Source organism: Malus domestica, chromosome 02 (genome assembly GCF_042453785.1).
Source record: "Malus domestica chromosome 02, GDT2T_hap1".
In the NCBI taxonomy this organism is placed as follows: domain Eukaryota; kingdom Viridiplantae; phylum Streptophyta; class Magnoliopsida; order Rosales; family Rosaceae; genus Malus; species Malus domestica.
Window position 1 is genome coordinate 565,325 of NC_091662.1, and position 15,563 is coordinate 580,887.

Consider the following 15,563-nt stretch of genomic DNA (forward strand, 5'->3'; position numbering starts at 1 on the left):
GTTAAGCTATATTATTTCCAGAGATGTGTTTGGCAAGAAAACATAATAAAAAGCAGCAGTAGCAATTTTACATACAGGAATTCCCTTTTCATTCCTGCAATCAGCGATGCGCCGTCGACGACGGCACGGAGATTGCTTACAATTTTCTCGAGTGTTATCGTATGGAACGGAAAGAACACGATGGTAGAAGAACAAATAAACAAAAAGAGCAGCTTAAAAAATGACCTGTATAGAGAAAGGCTAGGAACAAGAATTTCTACGACCTTGAGATTCAAAATCGAACCCAGTTGGTAGCTCCACGAGGACATCATCATCGCGGAAAAACAAGAGAATCATTTCCTTCAGATTGGGACTATGAATCAGTCAATCTTCACTGACGAGTAGATGAGCCTAGTAAACCAGAAGCATGCGTAGAAACCGATTGTACCAGTCAGCACGAAGAAGGAATAAGAGGCAATCAGCATATACCCGAAATACAAGGCTCCAGAAACTGGCTTCTTAATGTCAAGCTTAGTGAAGAAGTAGAAGGCAGCGTAGAGGAAAAGGTAGAGCGCTGAGGAGCCCGAGGTCAAATACGACCTCCACCACCAAAGGTAGTCTTCACTGCACAACTGGAAGTAGCAGAGAACAATTGTGATCTCGGCACATGTGATGATGAGGATAATGAAGACGATGAAAAGGAATCCAAATATGTAATAAAACTGATGCAACCATATCGATGTAAGGATGAAGAAGAGCTCGATAAAGACGGCCCCAAACGGGAGTATGCCTCCAATTAGGATAGAGAAGGCTGGATGCATGTACCATGCCTGTTCCGGGACTTGCCTAGGGATCTTGTTGGTTTTCACAGGATCCTCAATTGACGGCTTCCTAAAACCCACATATGCACCAACGAAGATAAGTGGAACTGAAATGCCAAACCATAAGAATACCAGAGCAAACATGGTTCCAAATGGAACTGCCCCAGAGGACTTCTCGCCCCAGATAAGAGCATTCAAGACGAAGAAAATAACAAAGAGAGTTGCAGGAAACATGAAAGCTGTTTTCAGAGTGATTTTCTTCCATTCTGTTCCCTTAAACATCTTGTATAGACGGGCTGCAGAGTATCCAGCAAAGAGGCCCATAAAGACCCAGAGGAGGAGCATGGCGGTCATCAGCCCACCTCGGTTTGAGGGGGAGAGGAATCCAAGGACTGCAAAGAGCATGGTGACGAGAATCATCCCAAAGAACTGCACACCCGTCCCAACATACACACACAGTAGATCTGAGTTTGCTGGAGGTCTGAATACATCCCCATGAACCAGTTTCCATCCTGTCTCTTCTTGGGCTTCTTCTTGGGTCTCTAGTTGGTTGTATTTGGAGATATCCCGGTAAAGTGTCCGCAACATTATCATAGCAACCATGCCGGAAAGGAAAAGAACAATCATCAAAGAATTAACAATTGAGAACCAGTGGATTTGATCATCAGCCATCAGAAGATATGTGTCCCATCGGGATGCCCACTTCACATCACTCTCCTACAAGGTTAAACAAAAGCCAATCTGAAACCCAACTCAAAACGGCAAACAAAGAAGTCATTTATTAGGAAATGGCAAGGGCACCAACCTGGAACTCAACATCATATGTGAATATAATTTCCTTTTTATCTTCAACCTCCTGAGGAGATTCGGAGCTGCTAACTGTTCGCTTCGCATGGGGATCACATGTTGTTAAACGTGTCTTGTTAGTCCACTCACCTTCATATTCATGCTTAACACTGCATTAACCAAAATTGTCCGCTATCATATAGGTATGAACTCTCATTGGAGAGAAGAGATAGTACAAACTAATTAGCCTATGATAGAAAAGAATAACAAATAAATACCTGAATGGTTTCACCTCAAATCCGACAATCCTGGCAGATTCTGTCATTGGATCCTTGTGATACTTGACTGTAAATGTTAAGTGATTGTTGATAAAATGCTTTTCATCCTTGTTCTGCAAATGTTTAAAGGAAAAAGGGAAATTCAGCACTCTTCTATAAGCATGTCAGCAAAAGAATTAAGATCATGCAAAGAATGCTAATTGTTCAAACAGCTACCCCAGCATATTGTCCTCTAAGACCAACATGAAATCCATGTTGATACACCAAGGCATTTTCCCGATCAAGCCGTGGTATAGGAACAACCAGAGGAAGATTATCCAGAATCCTGTAGTTTGACAAAATTTATCAGAATGTAACTCAATTGTTCATCACATCACATAGGAGCATATGATTCACATGCATGATATTCAGGATTCACGACTCACATGTTCACCCGATACTCATCATCTATCTTTTCCTTAAACTCCTTTGCAGTTTTTGCATTAAGAACTACACGACATACAACACTGCACATCTTTGGTTCTCTCATTTTGAACTGCAACAAAAAAAATAAGATAAAATTATAGCTGCTCAATAACCAAAGCGAAGGACAACATAACCATAACAGTAATCTCTTAAAATCTACTTTACCTCGTAACGAGAGTTTTCAATGCGATCACCACGAAGAACTTCCCCAAGATTTTCTGCACTGTCTACTATATGCTCCGGAGTACAGTATGGGAGGGAATAGTATGAGTAAGGAAGTTGAGTTTTTGTAGAGGTCAGTTTGTTCACCTTCACATTCAAGATATTTCCCTGCACGCACAAAGGTAAACAGTGTGAATACAACACCATTGGATAGCAAAACGCATGTATTAGTTGACATCAAACAATCTCAATCACGAAGCTTGTTCATTGACGAAGGAGACCTACTACACCTATTGTAGATGTCTTAAATGATTTCTTTCGAGGCCGTCTATATGTTACTAAATCCGTACTGTATTTTTTCTTCCTCAATTGCAAAGTTGAGAAAAGATTTCACAATCTCAAAGCTATTCAGCACATCTTAGCATTTTCCTTTTCCCCGAAAATTTAAATTTTTTTTAACATTTGAACGACAATACAAGCTCTAACACTAACCGAACGAAAGAGAACAAGAAAATTTGACAAATGTGCATGTAGATATTGCATCATTGCAATCTACATCTCACGCAATATAAGAAACCAACAGAGATTTACAAAAATATACAGAAATGCAGCAACTTGAACTAAGATCTCAATGACTCGAGTCACAAGATCGTAAATTTATGAAATCTTTCGCCAAAAGACCCGAAATTGTAAGCACCCAAATGCCGAATTGTATACGGATCTGTCTGTAACTAAGAACACGCACCAAAAAACTGCCATGGCATACATTACATTCAATTATACACAGAGGTTTAATCATATACACATATATACATATGTACACATGTATAGAGAGAGAGAGAGAGAGAGAGTTAAAGGTGCTGACCTGCTGAAAATCTTGAGGGGCGACACCCGGGAGGTAGAAGCAGCGACCATGAAAGAAGAGCAAAAGACACACAGAGATCCATAGCTGAAAAGCGAGAGGTCCTCTCGCCATGGCTTCTTCCCACAAGATCTAGATCCACTTCCTCTCTCTCTCTCTCTCTCTCTGCAATTCAGATATTCTGTGAGAGTGTTTGTATGATTGTATCAAACCAATGTATCACTCAGTGGTTGGTTCCCTGTTTGCTTTAAAAACACGAGAAGAACGAGAAGCGCTCTCTCTCTAAAACCAGATGGTTGGGATTTACAAGACGAGGCTGACATTTGAAATCCCTGTCATCGCCGTTGGATTTTTTCGCGGGCCTGATGTGCGGTGGGGATTGGTTTGGACTTCACGGACGGCCTAACGGACCGACGGTGATTACAAGTTGAAGAAATAAAAAATAAAAACCATGCAAGTGTTGGCCAAAAAATGAATGAGAAAAATAAGGGTGTGTTGTTTACACATCTATTTTTCTTTTTACACATCATTTTTAATTTTTTATCGTCGGATCGAATAAAAAATATGATGTAATAAGAGATCGTGTTAGCTGTAATGTTGATCGAAACGTTCGAGTTTAAAATCTCCATCAATTTGTTTGGTCCTAACTTTGTGCTTATATTTGAAACCGTCATTTATAATTTTTTATGCATTTTTGTTCACCGATCTATTAATAAGTATTAGATGAGTTTGAATATCGAGATGTGTGTAGTAGATACATTAAAAGAAAGGGAAATGATAAATACACATTTTTTTACCTCACACACATCCTTGTTTAAGCATGTTAGTTATTATGTTTAATTTACTCAATCTAATGGCTAGGAATAAAAAAGGTACGTGAAAATCATTTCCCTAAATCAAAATGAAATCCACTTCGGATCTTTGTGTCCAAAGCCCAAGAACTGAAAGATTCGGACCGTTCAAGAGAGAGAGAAAGGGATATGTGATGTCCAAGATTTTAAGTTTGTGAAGTGAGCCAGTGGGATGGGCTAACAGGGGTGTATGATTGAAATTGAGTCGTCTAGATCTCTCAATCTGCAAGCTCTGGACACAGAGATTCGGAGTAGATTTCAAACCCTATTGTTTAAACAATTTGTTTTCACTTCTTTTGTAAACAAACAATATATACTCTCTTTATGAAACCTGAAATTCTACATTAGAATTTAACAATGCAATTTGATCATGCAGGCGGAAGAAGGAACCAACCTGAACCAAAAGTTTGCTTGAATCGTAAATAATCAATCAAATTCCATTCCATAAAACTTGAGGGTAAAGCAACAGTACAAAACGTCAAACACTTGAAATAAAATTGTTGCTACCTCTTTCGATGCACCTTCGAGTAAATTGAAGAACTCAATATAGCTATCAAAAGAAAAAATTGTGCATTAAATGACCATCTAAATCCCGAAAACTATGAGCACGACCTTCAGTGATCGGAGGAGAAAAATGGGGAGGTGGCGGTTCAAAACAGATGCATATCAGTTCTCCTGCGTAGCAGGCGGGTCAATCATTCTCACCGTACGAGGAAGCATAAACTCGGCAAATATGGGATAGTGCGAGGATGGGTAATATCCATCAATGTTATCACTCACCACTTCACACAAGACAGGGATAAGAGATCTACCTCTAAAAAGAATCCAATCTACATGTAGATCCTGTGTTTGTCGATCCCAGCAGAGGCAGAGCGCTCTGAAAATCAACTTGAGGAATTCAAGAGCTCCTTGTTTGTCACCTGAAAGCGTCATGTACTATGAAATTAAATCATGCTCAACGAGCAGCATTAACAGCAGTAGTGGTATAGCAGGTACCTTTAAATCCATGGAAAGTGCGAATGAGAGAGGCATTTTTCCTCACACGAGCATTAGGCCATGCATCCCTCATATCCCCCACTGCACCGTGCTCTCTGCAGGGAAGCCAAGGGAGAAGATTTACTAAAAAGAACAAGCTGTTAGAGAAAATCCAACACCTATCTGGTGAGCTTCCTAGCAGAGAGAGACTAGCATGTAAATTCGTCTCACACTATATCTAACGGAGAATGATTTCGATACTGCCAATTTTAAATTGAAATCCTATCCACCAAACAAATATCCGGTGGATAAAGGAAAAAGGGATCTGGTGGGTTTACAAAAGTGGAAGGGGATCAAAACGAGGACAAGAGGAAGGAGGTGTCCGAGATTTCTGCACCGATGGAGTAGTACCATATCTAGAGGCACAAATGAAGGATGCTCCTTACAAAAATCTGTCAGCTCACAAAAGCATCACAGTTTCCTGTCTATTCCATAATTCCCAAGTCCCAACCTTATGGGCTATTGCATATATGGAGACTGGTAATAAATATGGAAAAATTGCAACATGTAAAAACAATTGAATATCCACACGTTAACTGAACCTTGATCTCCCCAAAAGAAACCGGCCAGTAGTTGATTCCTTTTGTGTGTTGAAACCTCCACAATATACAACTGGCAAGCCAGGTGGTAAGGACGCTATGTGCTGCCATGTGAGCAAAGCACTTCGTCGACGAGCACGAGCACTGAACTCATCCATGTTTGTATTTACTATCTGGAAGGAAAATCCAGGTGGCTCAGCTCCTTTCAGTTGAAATGTGTGGACATCATGTCAAGATAACAAATGATACGGCACTCTTTCATGGAAATGTTAAAGCAGTTGTTGAAGATTATGTAAGTTTGAGAAAGTAAACTGATAAGGATATCACCCATGTTGCTATACATGGAACTTCAGAACCCCATGACATGCTTCCGGGAACAGAAGGTGACTCTGACAACCAAAATGTTCCACCTTCAAGCATCTCCACCTAATTTTATGAAAAAATGGCACAAAGAAGGTCAAAGTTCGCAAGTTCTCAGACAAAAAAAGGTATCTGGAACGAAAAACAGAAGGGAACTTCACCTTCTCCTTGTCATAGAAGATGGTGCAATGTTCATCAGCAGTGTCTTCAGGCCCTTTTCTTGATATTCCAAATTGATCATAACCTAACAAATATGATAATACCAGTCCAATCATAAGTGGAAATAAATAAGAGGAGAGAAAGGAGATTGCATTGACATAAGACCATTGCATTCTATATAATGAAGATCGATGCGAGGCTTGCCAGCAAACCGTTCTTCAAGAATATCTCAATATAGAAAAAACAGTGACATGTATCTTTCATTTTATACATGGAAAGTCGTAGGTAAACAAAATCAATTAAAGCGGGGAAGGGGCAGACACCGTAATTGCATCTTGCGAATGATGCATAATAATGCCTCTTGTCAAACTGTCAAGAAAGAGAACATAGTATCGAAGCCCTTCTTCATAAGAAACAAACAATCGAAACATGTACTCAAGAAAGCGAGCACAAAGATGCGCCTTTCCTCAACCATATGACAAAATACCGATGCTGTAATTCGAAGAATCGAAAAATTTAACGTTTTGGAGAGAAAGTTACCTGGCAAGCACTGCTGAAGATAATCCAACTGTGATTTAACTCCTGAAGCAGAAAATGAACATAAAAGAATCAAATTCCAGAAACAAGAAAGACACCAACCATTAACATTTCAACTTAAGTACACAATCAAGCATTTTGAACATAAAAATGTAAACCCAGCACACCAATAATATTGCCCTATCCAATCAAGCTTCACCCCAGATAACTCACTCACCGCAAACCCAGCTCACCCCCAACAGATTTCAACAGTGAAACCAAATCCAAGTCCCAAAAGAACAAAAACCCAGCTCCAAAAATCAAAAGGTAACAAAAACCCATATCCCAAAAGTGCAAGATCCATGTGAAAATCACAGCAAAGTAAAGGAAAGCAGAAGAAAATATTTACCTTGCTGGGTACACAGAATCATAGGAGAATAGCTAGTTATGACGCTTATGCATAAATCCTTTCTCTTATCCCACGAGTTGGGACTGTCTTCCGTCTGATCTTCGTGAAGATTGAAGGCCATCACTGTCAAAGAAACACTCATTTTTTGGTTCTTCAGGTGCAAATCTCTGCCTGCTCTTTTATTTGTTACATGATCAATATTTGTTGCTGCATCATGCTCCACGAAAAAGAAAGGAGCAGATGAGATTTCCTTTGCTTACTCCATTCTTTTAAGCTCAGGGGAGCAGATTCTCAGAGATGACGATGCTCCAATATTAAAAGAAGAGGGGAGAGAGAGGGAGAGAGAGTCAATTATGTCTGAAGCGTGAGAGGATTTTGTCAAATGTTTTAAAAGTTAGAATTTATAAATTTACGTACACGAATTTTCTTGTTTGGATTTATAACATAGAAATTTAGAATTTTTGTGTGGAAAAAAAATTTGGAATTTGGGGCCTCCAATTTCCAAGTTTAAATTCCATGTAAATAAGTGTCATTTCCCAATTTCTATGATTGGGAGTTTAAAATTAACAAATTCCGTTTTCAATTCCATTATTTTTTAAGTTAACCAAACAACAAAATTCACAAATTCTAGAAAATAAAATCCATTCATTTCAATTTCTGTCATTTTAAAATTTCTTAGTAATCTTAAATTTCTTTATCTAAACATAGTGTAATGAAATTTAACGAAATGCTCCCAGTACTATTTACCTTAACGAAAAATCATATTTTTACGTTAAAAAGTTAATCCTTGTCACATCCCAGAAGGTATATCACTCCATCTCTGTTGGTCAATGTAGGATGTTACAATCCACCCCCCCTTAGGGGCCCAATGTTCTCGTCGACACATTCATACCACACGACAGAGTGACTCTAATATCATTATATCACATCCTAACGACTCCGCCGTAGTATGATATTGTTTGCTTTGGGTCCCGGCCACGCCCTCATGGTTTTGTTTCTGAGAACTCAGACGAGAACTTCCCAGGGGTAACTCATTCTGGGAATGCTCTATTCCAAACTCACTTAACTTCGGAGTTCCGATGGAATCCGAAACCAGTGAGTCCCCAAAAAGCCTAGTGCTATATGGAGGTGGGCATGTACATATAAGACACATCATCCTCTCTACGTTGGTCGACGTGGGATGTTACAATCCCAATACTATTTAGTGTACCCTTTATTTTGTCTTTATTGTTAAAACTCAAAGTTCAAGCCATTTTCATTAGTTTTCATTTAAAAGTACTCACAAAAATATTTTCCACACAAATTCTATGGTGATTAGAATGTTTCGAGTATAGGATATGTTTAGCTTTTTAATCATAAAATCTTGATTTTTGTATTTTTTTAACCATAAAAAAATTCATGTGTTTTTGTTTTTATTCAGTATGAAAGTTGTTGTAATTAGACAATCATACCTGAAAATTAGCGGAGACCTACAATCTTACCAAAGTTTCTCTATCACGTGTTTACAATTATATTTGAAGAAATATGAACCTAATTTGATACAAGTTATAAAAAAAAATTCTTTATTGGTTAAGACAATCATACCTGAAAATTAGCGGAGACCTACAATCTTACCAAAGTTTCTCTATCACGTGTTTACAATTATATTTGAAGAAATATGAACCTAATTTGATACAAGTTATAAAAAAAATTCTTTATTGGTTAAGAGGAATTGAGATCCTCTCCACATCCCGCTATCTAGGCTGCATTCGAGAGTTTGAACACCATACCAAAATACAACCTTCATTGTGAGTGGAAATTCCAATCCCATTTTTGTCCTTATTGCATCTAGAGTTGGCGGGCTCAAAAATCCAAACCACTCATATCAACACTTATTATCGAAAAGCTTAAAGGTGGATAAACATTCTTTACCGTCTAAGAGCTCGTTTGGATGTATTTTTTAAACGACTGAAAACGTTTTTGGTGAAAAAGTTTTTAAAACCAATCATTAGTATAGAAGCAAATAAATCCTGAAAAACACACTTATTGTGCTTCTTGGAATAAGCACATAATTGATGATTCTTGCATAAAGCACTTTAAATGCTTTTGAAACCCAAAAATAATTTATCTAAAAACGTATTCAGTCATTTTAAAAGCACGTCAAAACGAGCCCAGAACCACAGGCTTGTTGAATACGACTTTACTTTTTCAATTTTCTTCCGATAGGGCACCGAGAAAACGACTACTTTACTCATAAGCTCTCTCTTTTTATTTAAACTTTTAACGTTCTAACGACATGATAAAAGGTAAAAACTTGAACAAGACCATGCCTAGGAGGCTAGGTCCATTAACCCTTTCCATTTCTTTTCCTGCACATTTTATTCATTAACTAAAGTCGACTCGCGGCACATCAAGATGCTTCTGTTGCCTCGGCTGGTGATGCTTATGTCGACGGATGCTTCAGCCACCTAAGAAGAGTTCTTCTGAACCCACTCCACCAGAGTGGAAACACCGAACCCTGTAGCAGTGCGTTTCTTGTCATTCCAAACAGGCCCGGCCATGTCAATGTGCATCCACTGAACCTTTTCGTCCACAAACTGCAAAAGCATAGTTGTAAACATTGTCATTAGTAAGTGAGACAACAGGACACAATAAGGCAGGTTTTGTCATCAATGGGAACAAAGGAGAAGACAGTAGTCCTAGATTCGTCGTAGTGTAGTTTCTTGGGCTTTAGCCCTCCACTTAACCGGAAAAAGAAAAGGTGAAACGGATGTCAAGTTATTTCGGTGATGAAGCAAGAAGCACAGAAGACACCAAGAATAAAAATATACAATCATATACCTGCTTCAAGAAGAGAGCAGCATTGATTGAACCACCTGCACGACCACCGGTGTTGAGCATATCAGCTATTCCGGATTTCATTGTCTCCCAATAACTCTCCTCCAATGGCAACCTCCAAAATTTCTCCCCACTGATTTCTGAAGCTGCAAATACCTCCTTCGCCAGGTCATCACTTGGTGTGAAGACGCCTGAAAGGAAAAGTTTTAACATCACGTAAACAGATATGACAGCTTTCAGAAATCCTATCCCAGCAGAAACGAGACTTTGCATTACTAACCATTTACTAAATGCTTGTAAGAATATGTTTATACCTGCTATTGAGGGTCCAAGAGCAACTACACAAGCACCCGTTAAGGTTGCCAGGTCAACAATCTGCATAATATGATAGTGTTAGCATTAATAGAAATCGTTATGTACCATACATCAAGAAAGTACAAACAAATAAACTTTTCAACAATTGCACAGTTCTAGAACTCAATTCTGATGAAAGAAAGACCAGTTAATAGTTACAAAACTAGCACCGATATTACAGATACAAAATGCATAGCCATGATGCATCACCACATGAATACCTTATCAACACCTTGGTTACAAGCATATACCAATGCGTCTGCCAGAGTAAGTCTACCCTCAGCATCAGTGTTATTGACCTGCAGCAGAAATTGAAGCAAATAGACCGTTAGTTCATAAAAACATGGATTTGCATATAGTGAATCAATTAGACGGTTAAACCTCTCATCAGCTAGAAAACATCTGCTCAAATCAAAGATAATGCGTAAAATAATTCTTCACGTTATGTTAAGCACATTTTAACAATTAGTCAGAAAACATACCTCAATTGTCTTTCCATTTGATGCTGTCACAATGTCTCCAGGCCTCATACCTGTTCCACTTATCATATTCTCACAAGCTGCAACAATGAAATGAACCTGCACACACAATACCCATTATTGATCCATACTCGTGTACATCACTAAAAACTGCAACAGATCAATCATACACTATCCCAACGATAGAAACATGGAAAACACGATGACTTACTTCTACACCAGGCGGTTTGATTTGAGCAATGGCTTTTGCTGCACCTAATATGGCTGCTGAACCTCCCATATCAAATTTCATGAGTTCAACTGAACAGCCAGGCCCTGTCTTGATGTTGTAGCCACCGCTGATAACATAAAAAGATAAACCAAACAACACAGAGTCAGCTCATTGATAAAGAGAAAAAATGGTGTACACAGTATGAGAGTAAATGAACAACACTTACTACTATAGTACTATATAGACTTCATGCCACCATGAAACTCAGTAACTAACCCCTTTACCACAGACACATTGTAATATCACAAAATTTACAGGCAGCTAAACCAAACTGTTCTATTTTGCAAGAGCTAAAAGAACTAGGAGCAAAAAGTTCATTCTAAATAATTTGCAATTACCTGTCAAAGGTCAGTCCTTTACCAACCAACCCTAATTTGACCTTAGCAGGTCCACCAGGGGGTTTGTAAATCAAGTGAATAAAATGTGGAGGATTTGCTGAGGCTGCGGCAACAGCCAAATAAGAACCCATTTTCAGTTCTTTGCATTGCTCTTCATTTAATACATTTGCAGACAGAACATCACTGTATGTGGAAGCAATCTTTGAGGCCTCTTCAGCTAGTTTCCCTGAGACATAATAAACATTGCAGACAGTCAATAATAGGAAATATCTCAATGAACAGGGACTGACGAACGAAAAATTGGGAACTACCAGTATAGGCCAGCTAAATGGAAACACTACGGAGAATCCAGATTTTCATTACTGGTCAACGAACTAAATGAAGAAAGTGCCGCTAAATAACATCGACATTAAAGGATAACAACTGCGAGAAATTAGCTCCTACGAACCAGGTGTAAGAACATTGGCAGGTGAATTTACTAGCTCTTTCCCAAAAATTATTCCAGAAGTAACATCTTCAGCATACTGGAGCTTTTTCTCTACTTCAGGTCCAGTTCCGAGACCAAGAATGTCCACAGATTTTAGAACTGATTTCTTTGACTCTGATTTGTACCTATTATCTTCATATATCCCCAGCACAGTTCCTGCAGTAATTCAAGTCATTCCAACATGTTTACCACAACTATTAATATATTACCATATCAGAATACCAAATACCAAATTAGAATAAAGAAAATATTGGGCCAAAGTACCAGAAGCTATTGCAGAAGCAGTATTAGATTTCGCAGAAATCCCCTCTGAAGAGGCAAGCACAATAGCAATGTCACCGGCTTGAACAGCCTTTGCTGCTGCTGCTACAGCCTCACCAAGACCTTGGAAAGCCTCTGTAGACGAAGCAGATTGGCCAAGCCCAAACAAGCCGACCCTCTTCGAGCCAAGACCTGGAAGCCTAACAACTGTTGACTGGCCAGACTTTCCGGTGAAGTCTTCCTCAGAAGATGCTTCAGCCAATAGACCACCCAAATGGGAATCTAGCTTCTTCAATACTGAATTTTGAAACTTGGAGTTCTCATCTTTCGCCAAATCTTTCTCTGTGACACCCACTGCAAGTAGGTCTCCTTTCCATTCTGCTGCATCGAGCTCTTTCGCAGCAAAAGAGATCTTCCAGGAATTAACACACATGTCAGTTCAACATATTCAAGTCCTTCCACAACTGAATCCAATATAATCAATCAAAGTCAACATGATCCATATATTTTTTGTTTATATCGTTTTGATTGTATATAAACAAAAAAAAAAATACAATCACCCCACATACAAAGATCGAATCTTTACAGATATAAACCCACCAAATCCATCAAATTACATGAAAAACTAACAATTACAACACTCAACACCTCTAAACAATCGCAAACCCACCTACCAAAAAATCATTTTTCACAAACCAACCCCAAAAAATGATCGAAATTACAACCTTCCATCGACGAACATAGATACACTGGATTGGGAAAGCGATGAGAGAAATATACCTTAGGGGCGTCGATGCAGGATGGGTGAGTGAGGCCGAGATTGGCCTGAGCGAGAGTGTGAGCCATGAGCTTCCCTCTGCGAGAGCACAGGTGTGTAACTGCAAAAGAAAGTCGGAGACTGTGGGCAGACCGTAATTTCGTCAAAAAGGAGGAAGAGTACGAAGGTGAAGTGACGGCAATAAGCGTAGACGCCAAGGACACTACTACGGCAGTCACCATTTTTAAGACCATCTCCAACCCTGGGCTAAAAGCCAAATTACCCCCAAACACTCTCCAACCCATGCTAAAATTTTAGGCTAAATGTCAAATGCTATTTCTGGGCCAAATACCCCCCAGCTTTCCCCCCGGGCTAAATGCGAAATGTTTATCGGAATTTAAATTTTTTTAGATTAAAATGTTTATAAAATTAATTTACAATAATCTACATATTTATTTAAAAAAAAAAATTGATTTAAGAAAAAAATTTAGGCTAATTTCATTCTTTAATAATTCCGGGCTAAAATTTTAGGGTAGAATGGTTGGAGCAGAAAAGATGTTTCTGGGCTAAAAAATTTGGCTTTTAGCCCAAGGGTTGGAGATGGTCTAAGTGTTGCCTAGTCCTCTGTATTTATAATGAGCCAGCCTATAGACGATCGAGGCCTTTACAGGAAGGAATTTTCATTCTTTTTTAAACGGATGATTTAGTGTAAAAATATTTATGTACTAAAAATAAATAAAGAAAAAAATGGGTGGTTGTTGAGTTCACATTATATCGAACTTTAACGATTCGAACTGTTTATTTTTCAAGTTGCACTCCATAAATATTTTTTGCAAAATATTAGTCAAATTGAAAATATTTGAGACATATAGTTGAATTTAAAAAATTTGACGAACACTTTTTTTACAATAAATAATGAAATTTCATTGTGATAATTAAATGGTCAAATCGTTTCATATTGATTTTTTTTTTTTTTTTTGCAAAATTGATCTATGAATGGAGATTTAAAAATAAACAATTTCGGATCGTTGAAGTTCAGTGTAGAGTGATCCCACAACTATCCCATTTTTTTTCAAAAAATATGAATTCTTTTCCTTTTAGATGATAAAATAAAGGGAACTTTAACAAAAAGCACCCGGTACTGTTCACTTTAACGAAAAACCACATTTTTACACTAAAAAATCAATCCTTGTACTATTCACTTTACCCTTTATTTTGTCCTTATCATTAAACTCAAAGTTTTCAAGCATTTTTCATTAGTTTTCCTTAAAATTAAAACCATGTTCTGAATTTTCAAATGTCTTTTTATTTTGAGGATTTTTTTTTCATTTTTATTATTTATTTTATGTTTTGGGCTTAGGTTTAATTCCAACATCCGGCATGCAGTCCATGGAGATCATCCAAATGGTTGGGCTCGACTCCAGGCCCGGTTTCTCTTTTTCTAATTAAGAGAATCATATTTTCCAAATGGTCCGATTATCTAATCACGAGACATGTTCGACCATCAAATAAGCATATTGATATGTTATCGATTATTAATGTGTCATTTATATTAGTAATGTTATGAAAACGTCTTTACAAACCAAGGAAAATCATTTTTAACTAAAAACTTTAGGTTATGTGACCCAGAGTTCAAATAGTCATTTCTCTACTACGACAAGAGTTTATCGCCGTATTAGTATTTCTCTTGTATATTTCACTCTTATATTAGAATCTTTCGTTATGACCAAAAATACATATATCACTTGTTGTACAACAGATTCTCCCATTTTCCCTCTTTTATAATGCTCTCCTACTTGAACGCTCAAGATTATAGCATGTCAAGTTTAGCCTTCTCTATAGAGAGAGAGGAGGACACCGAAGAAAAGATGAAATGGGAGGAGAGAGAATCAAACTCCGTAAAACAATGTCTTGTCCTTCCTATCAAGAACGAAATTCCCCCACTTTTGGAGGTTTAAGCCATCCTAAAAGGTTTTCATTTTTCTAAAGACAAGAATAATCGTACTATTAATATTGGTAAAAAAAAAAAAACCATCTTTATTCTCCAATGCAAATGCAAATTTGTTTCACTTTCTTAATAGATAGAGTTTTGAGTTTTTACCCATACATCACTGGTTTGAAACTGTCAGTCGCCTCAATAAGCTTGGATCCAATAAGAAAGAATCAATGCTGCTGTCCTTGTTGCAACAATTTTAATTTGTGCGGCTATAAAAACATCCTCACCCAAATTCTAAGTAACATAACTTATATTCTCACAGTAATATTGGACCTGGTAATAAAAATCTGATATTATATTTAACCAAAACCTATATGATTAGAAATCAGAAGACTGTAATATATTAATTAACACAAAAAAATTTATTTCAGATGACATTATTCACATAACTTCTTTCATAAGAAAGTAATATTCTATGTATTTTGGGACCTATCTTACTCTACATTGGTCTCATTCGTTGTAAAAGTTTGTATATCAACCGGAATTCAAGCTCATGAAATTGTTGATCTTGTAGCGATTGAATAAAAAAAAATGTTATTTCACCCAAACCTAGATCATGCCCTAACCAAGCCAAAACATAA

The 15,563-nt window shown here is 37.7% G+C and overlaps 3 protein-coding genes across 4 annotated transcripts; all 3 read right to left on the reverse strand.

Moving 5' to 3' along the window:
• Positions 1–28: 28 nt before the first annotated feature.
• LOC103417951 (transmembrane 9 superfamily member 10-like) lies at positions 29–3,660 on the reverse strand. The gene is made up of 7 exons (XM_008356107.4): positions 3,357–3,660; positions 2,495–2,659; positions 2,290–2,399; positions 2,081–2,189; positions 1,865–1,977; positions 1,606–1,756; positions 29–1,517 (listed from the first exon to the last, which is right to left on the reverse strand). Exons 1-7 carry the CDS (start codon positions 3,465–3,467, stop codon positions 360–362), a joined length of 1,917 nt encoding a protein of 638 aa, XP_008354329.2. The 5' UTR covers positions 3,468–3,660; the 3' UTR covers positions 29–359.
• A 967-nt stretch (positions 3,661–4,627) lies between these two features.
• LOC103417949 (uncharacterized) lies at positions 4,628–7,625 on the reverse strand. Of its 2 annotated transcripts, XM_070805005.1 has the most exons (8): positions 7,223–7,605; positions 6,838–6,879; positions 6,300–6,382; positions 6,102–6,204; positions 5,782–5,995; positions 5,201–5,295; positions 5,017–5,124; positions 4,628–4,879 (listed from the first exon to the last, which is right to left on the reverse strand). In XM_070805005.1, exons 1-8 carry the CDS (start codon positions 7,362–7,364, stop codon positions 4,758–4,760), a joined length of 909 nt encoding a protein of 302 aa, XP_070661106.1. In that variant the 5' UTR covers positions 7,365–7,605; the 3' UTR covers positions 4,628–4,757. The 2 variants fall into 2 exon arrangements, with proteins under 2 accessions (XP_070661106.1, XP_008354327.2); XM_008356105.4 differs by having other exon boundaries at positions 4,628–5,124; positions 5,782–5,996; positions 6,103–6,204; positions 7,223–7,625.
• Positions 7,626–9,447: 1,822 nt separating this feature from the next.
• Positions 9,448–13,295, reverse strand: LOC139188042 (leucine aminopeptidase 1-like). The gene is made up of 10 exons (XM_070805010.1): positions 13,010–13,295; positions 12,233–12,641; positions 11,930–12,124; positions 11,482–11,707; positions 11,084–11,210; positions 10,876–10,971; positions 10,615–10,692; positions 10,354–10,414; positions 10,043–10,230; positions 9,448–9,798 (listed from the first exon to the last, which is right to left on the reverse strand). The coding sequence occupies exons 1-10, from the start codon at positions 13,289–13,291 to the stop codon at positions 9,670–9,672; spliced, it is 1,791 nt and encodes a 596-aa protein (XP_070661111.1). The 5' UTR covers positions 13,292–13,295; the 3' UTR covers positions 9,448–9,669.
• Positions 13,296–15,563: the final 2,268 nt, after the last annotated feature.

Excerpts from the sequence above, each read along its gene's own strand:
- LOC139188042 (XM_070805010.1), bottom strand. The coding sequence starts at position 13,291 with ATGGGTTGGAGAGTGTTTGGGGGTAATTTGGCTTTTAGCCCAGGGTTG. Across the intron at positions 10,972-11,083 it reads TCAAACCGCCTGGTGTAGAA|GTTCATTTCATTGTTGCAGC; the intron begins GTAAGTCATCGT and ends TTGTGTGTGCAG. Across the intron at positions 10,231-10,353 it reads TCTTGGACCCTCAATAGCAG|GCGTCTTCACACCAAGTGAT; the intron begins GTATAAACATAT and ends TTTTCCTTTCAG.
- LOC103417951 (XM_008356107.4), bottom strand. The coding sequence starts at position 3,467 with ATGGCGAGAGGACCTCTCGCTTTTCAGCTATGGATCTCTGTGTGTCTT. Across the intron at positions 2,190-2,289 it reads GATGAGTATCGGGTGAACAT|GATTCTGGATAATCTTCCTC; the intron begins GTGAGTCGTGAA and ends GTCAAACTACAG. Across the intron at positions 1,978-2,080 it reads TTAGAGGACAATATGCTGGG|AACAAGGATGAAAAGCATTT; the intron begins GTAGCTGTTTGA and ends AAACATTTGCAG.
- LOC103417949 (XM_008356105.4), bottom strand. The coding sequence starts at position 7,364 with ATGAGTGTTTCTTTGACAGTGATGGCCTTCAATCTTCACGAAGATCAG. Across the intron at positions 6,880-7,222 it reads GATTCTGTGTACCCAGCAAG|GAGTTAAATCACAGTTGGAT; the intron begins GTAAATATTTTC and ends TTTCTGCTTCAG. Across the intron at positions 5,125-5,200 it reads CACTTTCCATGGATTTAAAG|GTGACAAACAAGGAGCTCTT; the intron begins GTACCTGCTATA and ends TGACGCTTTCAG.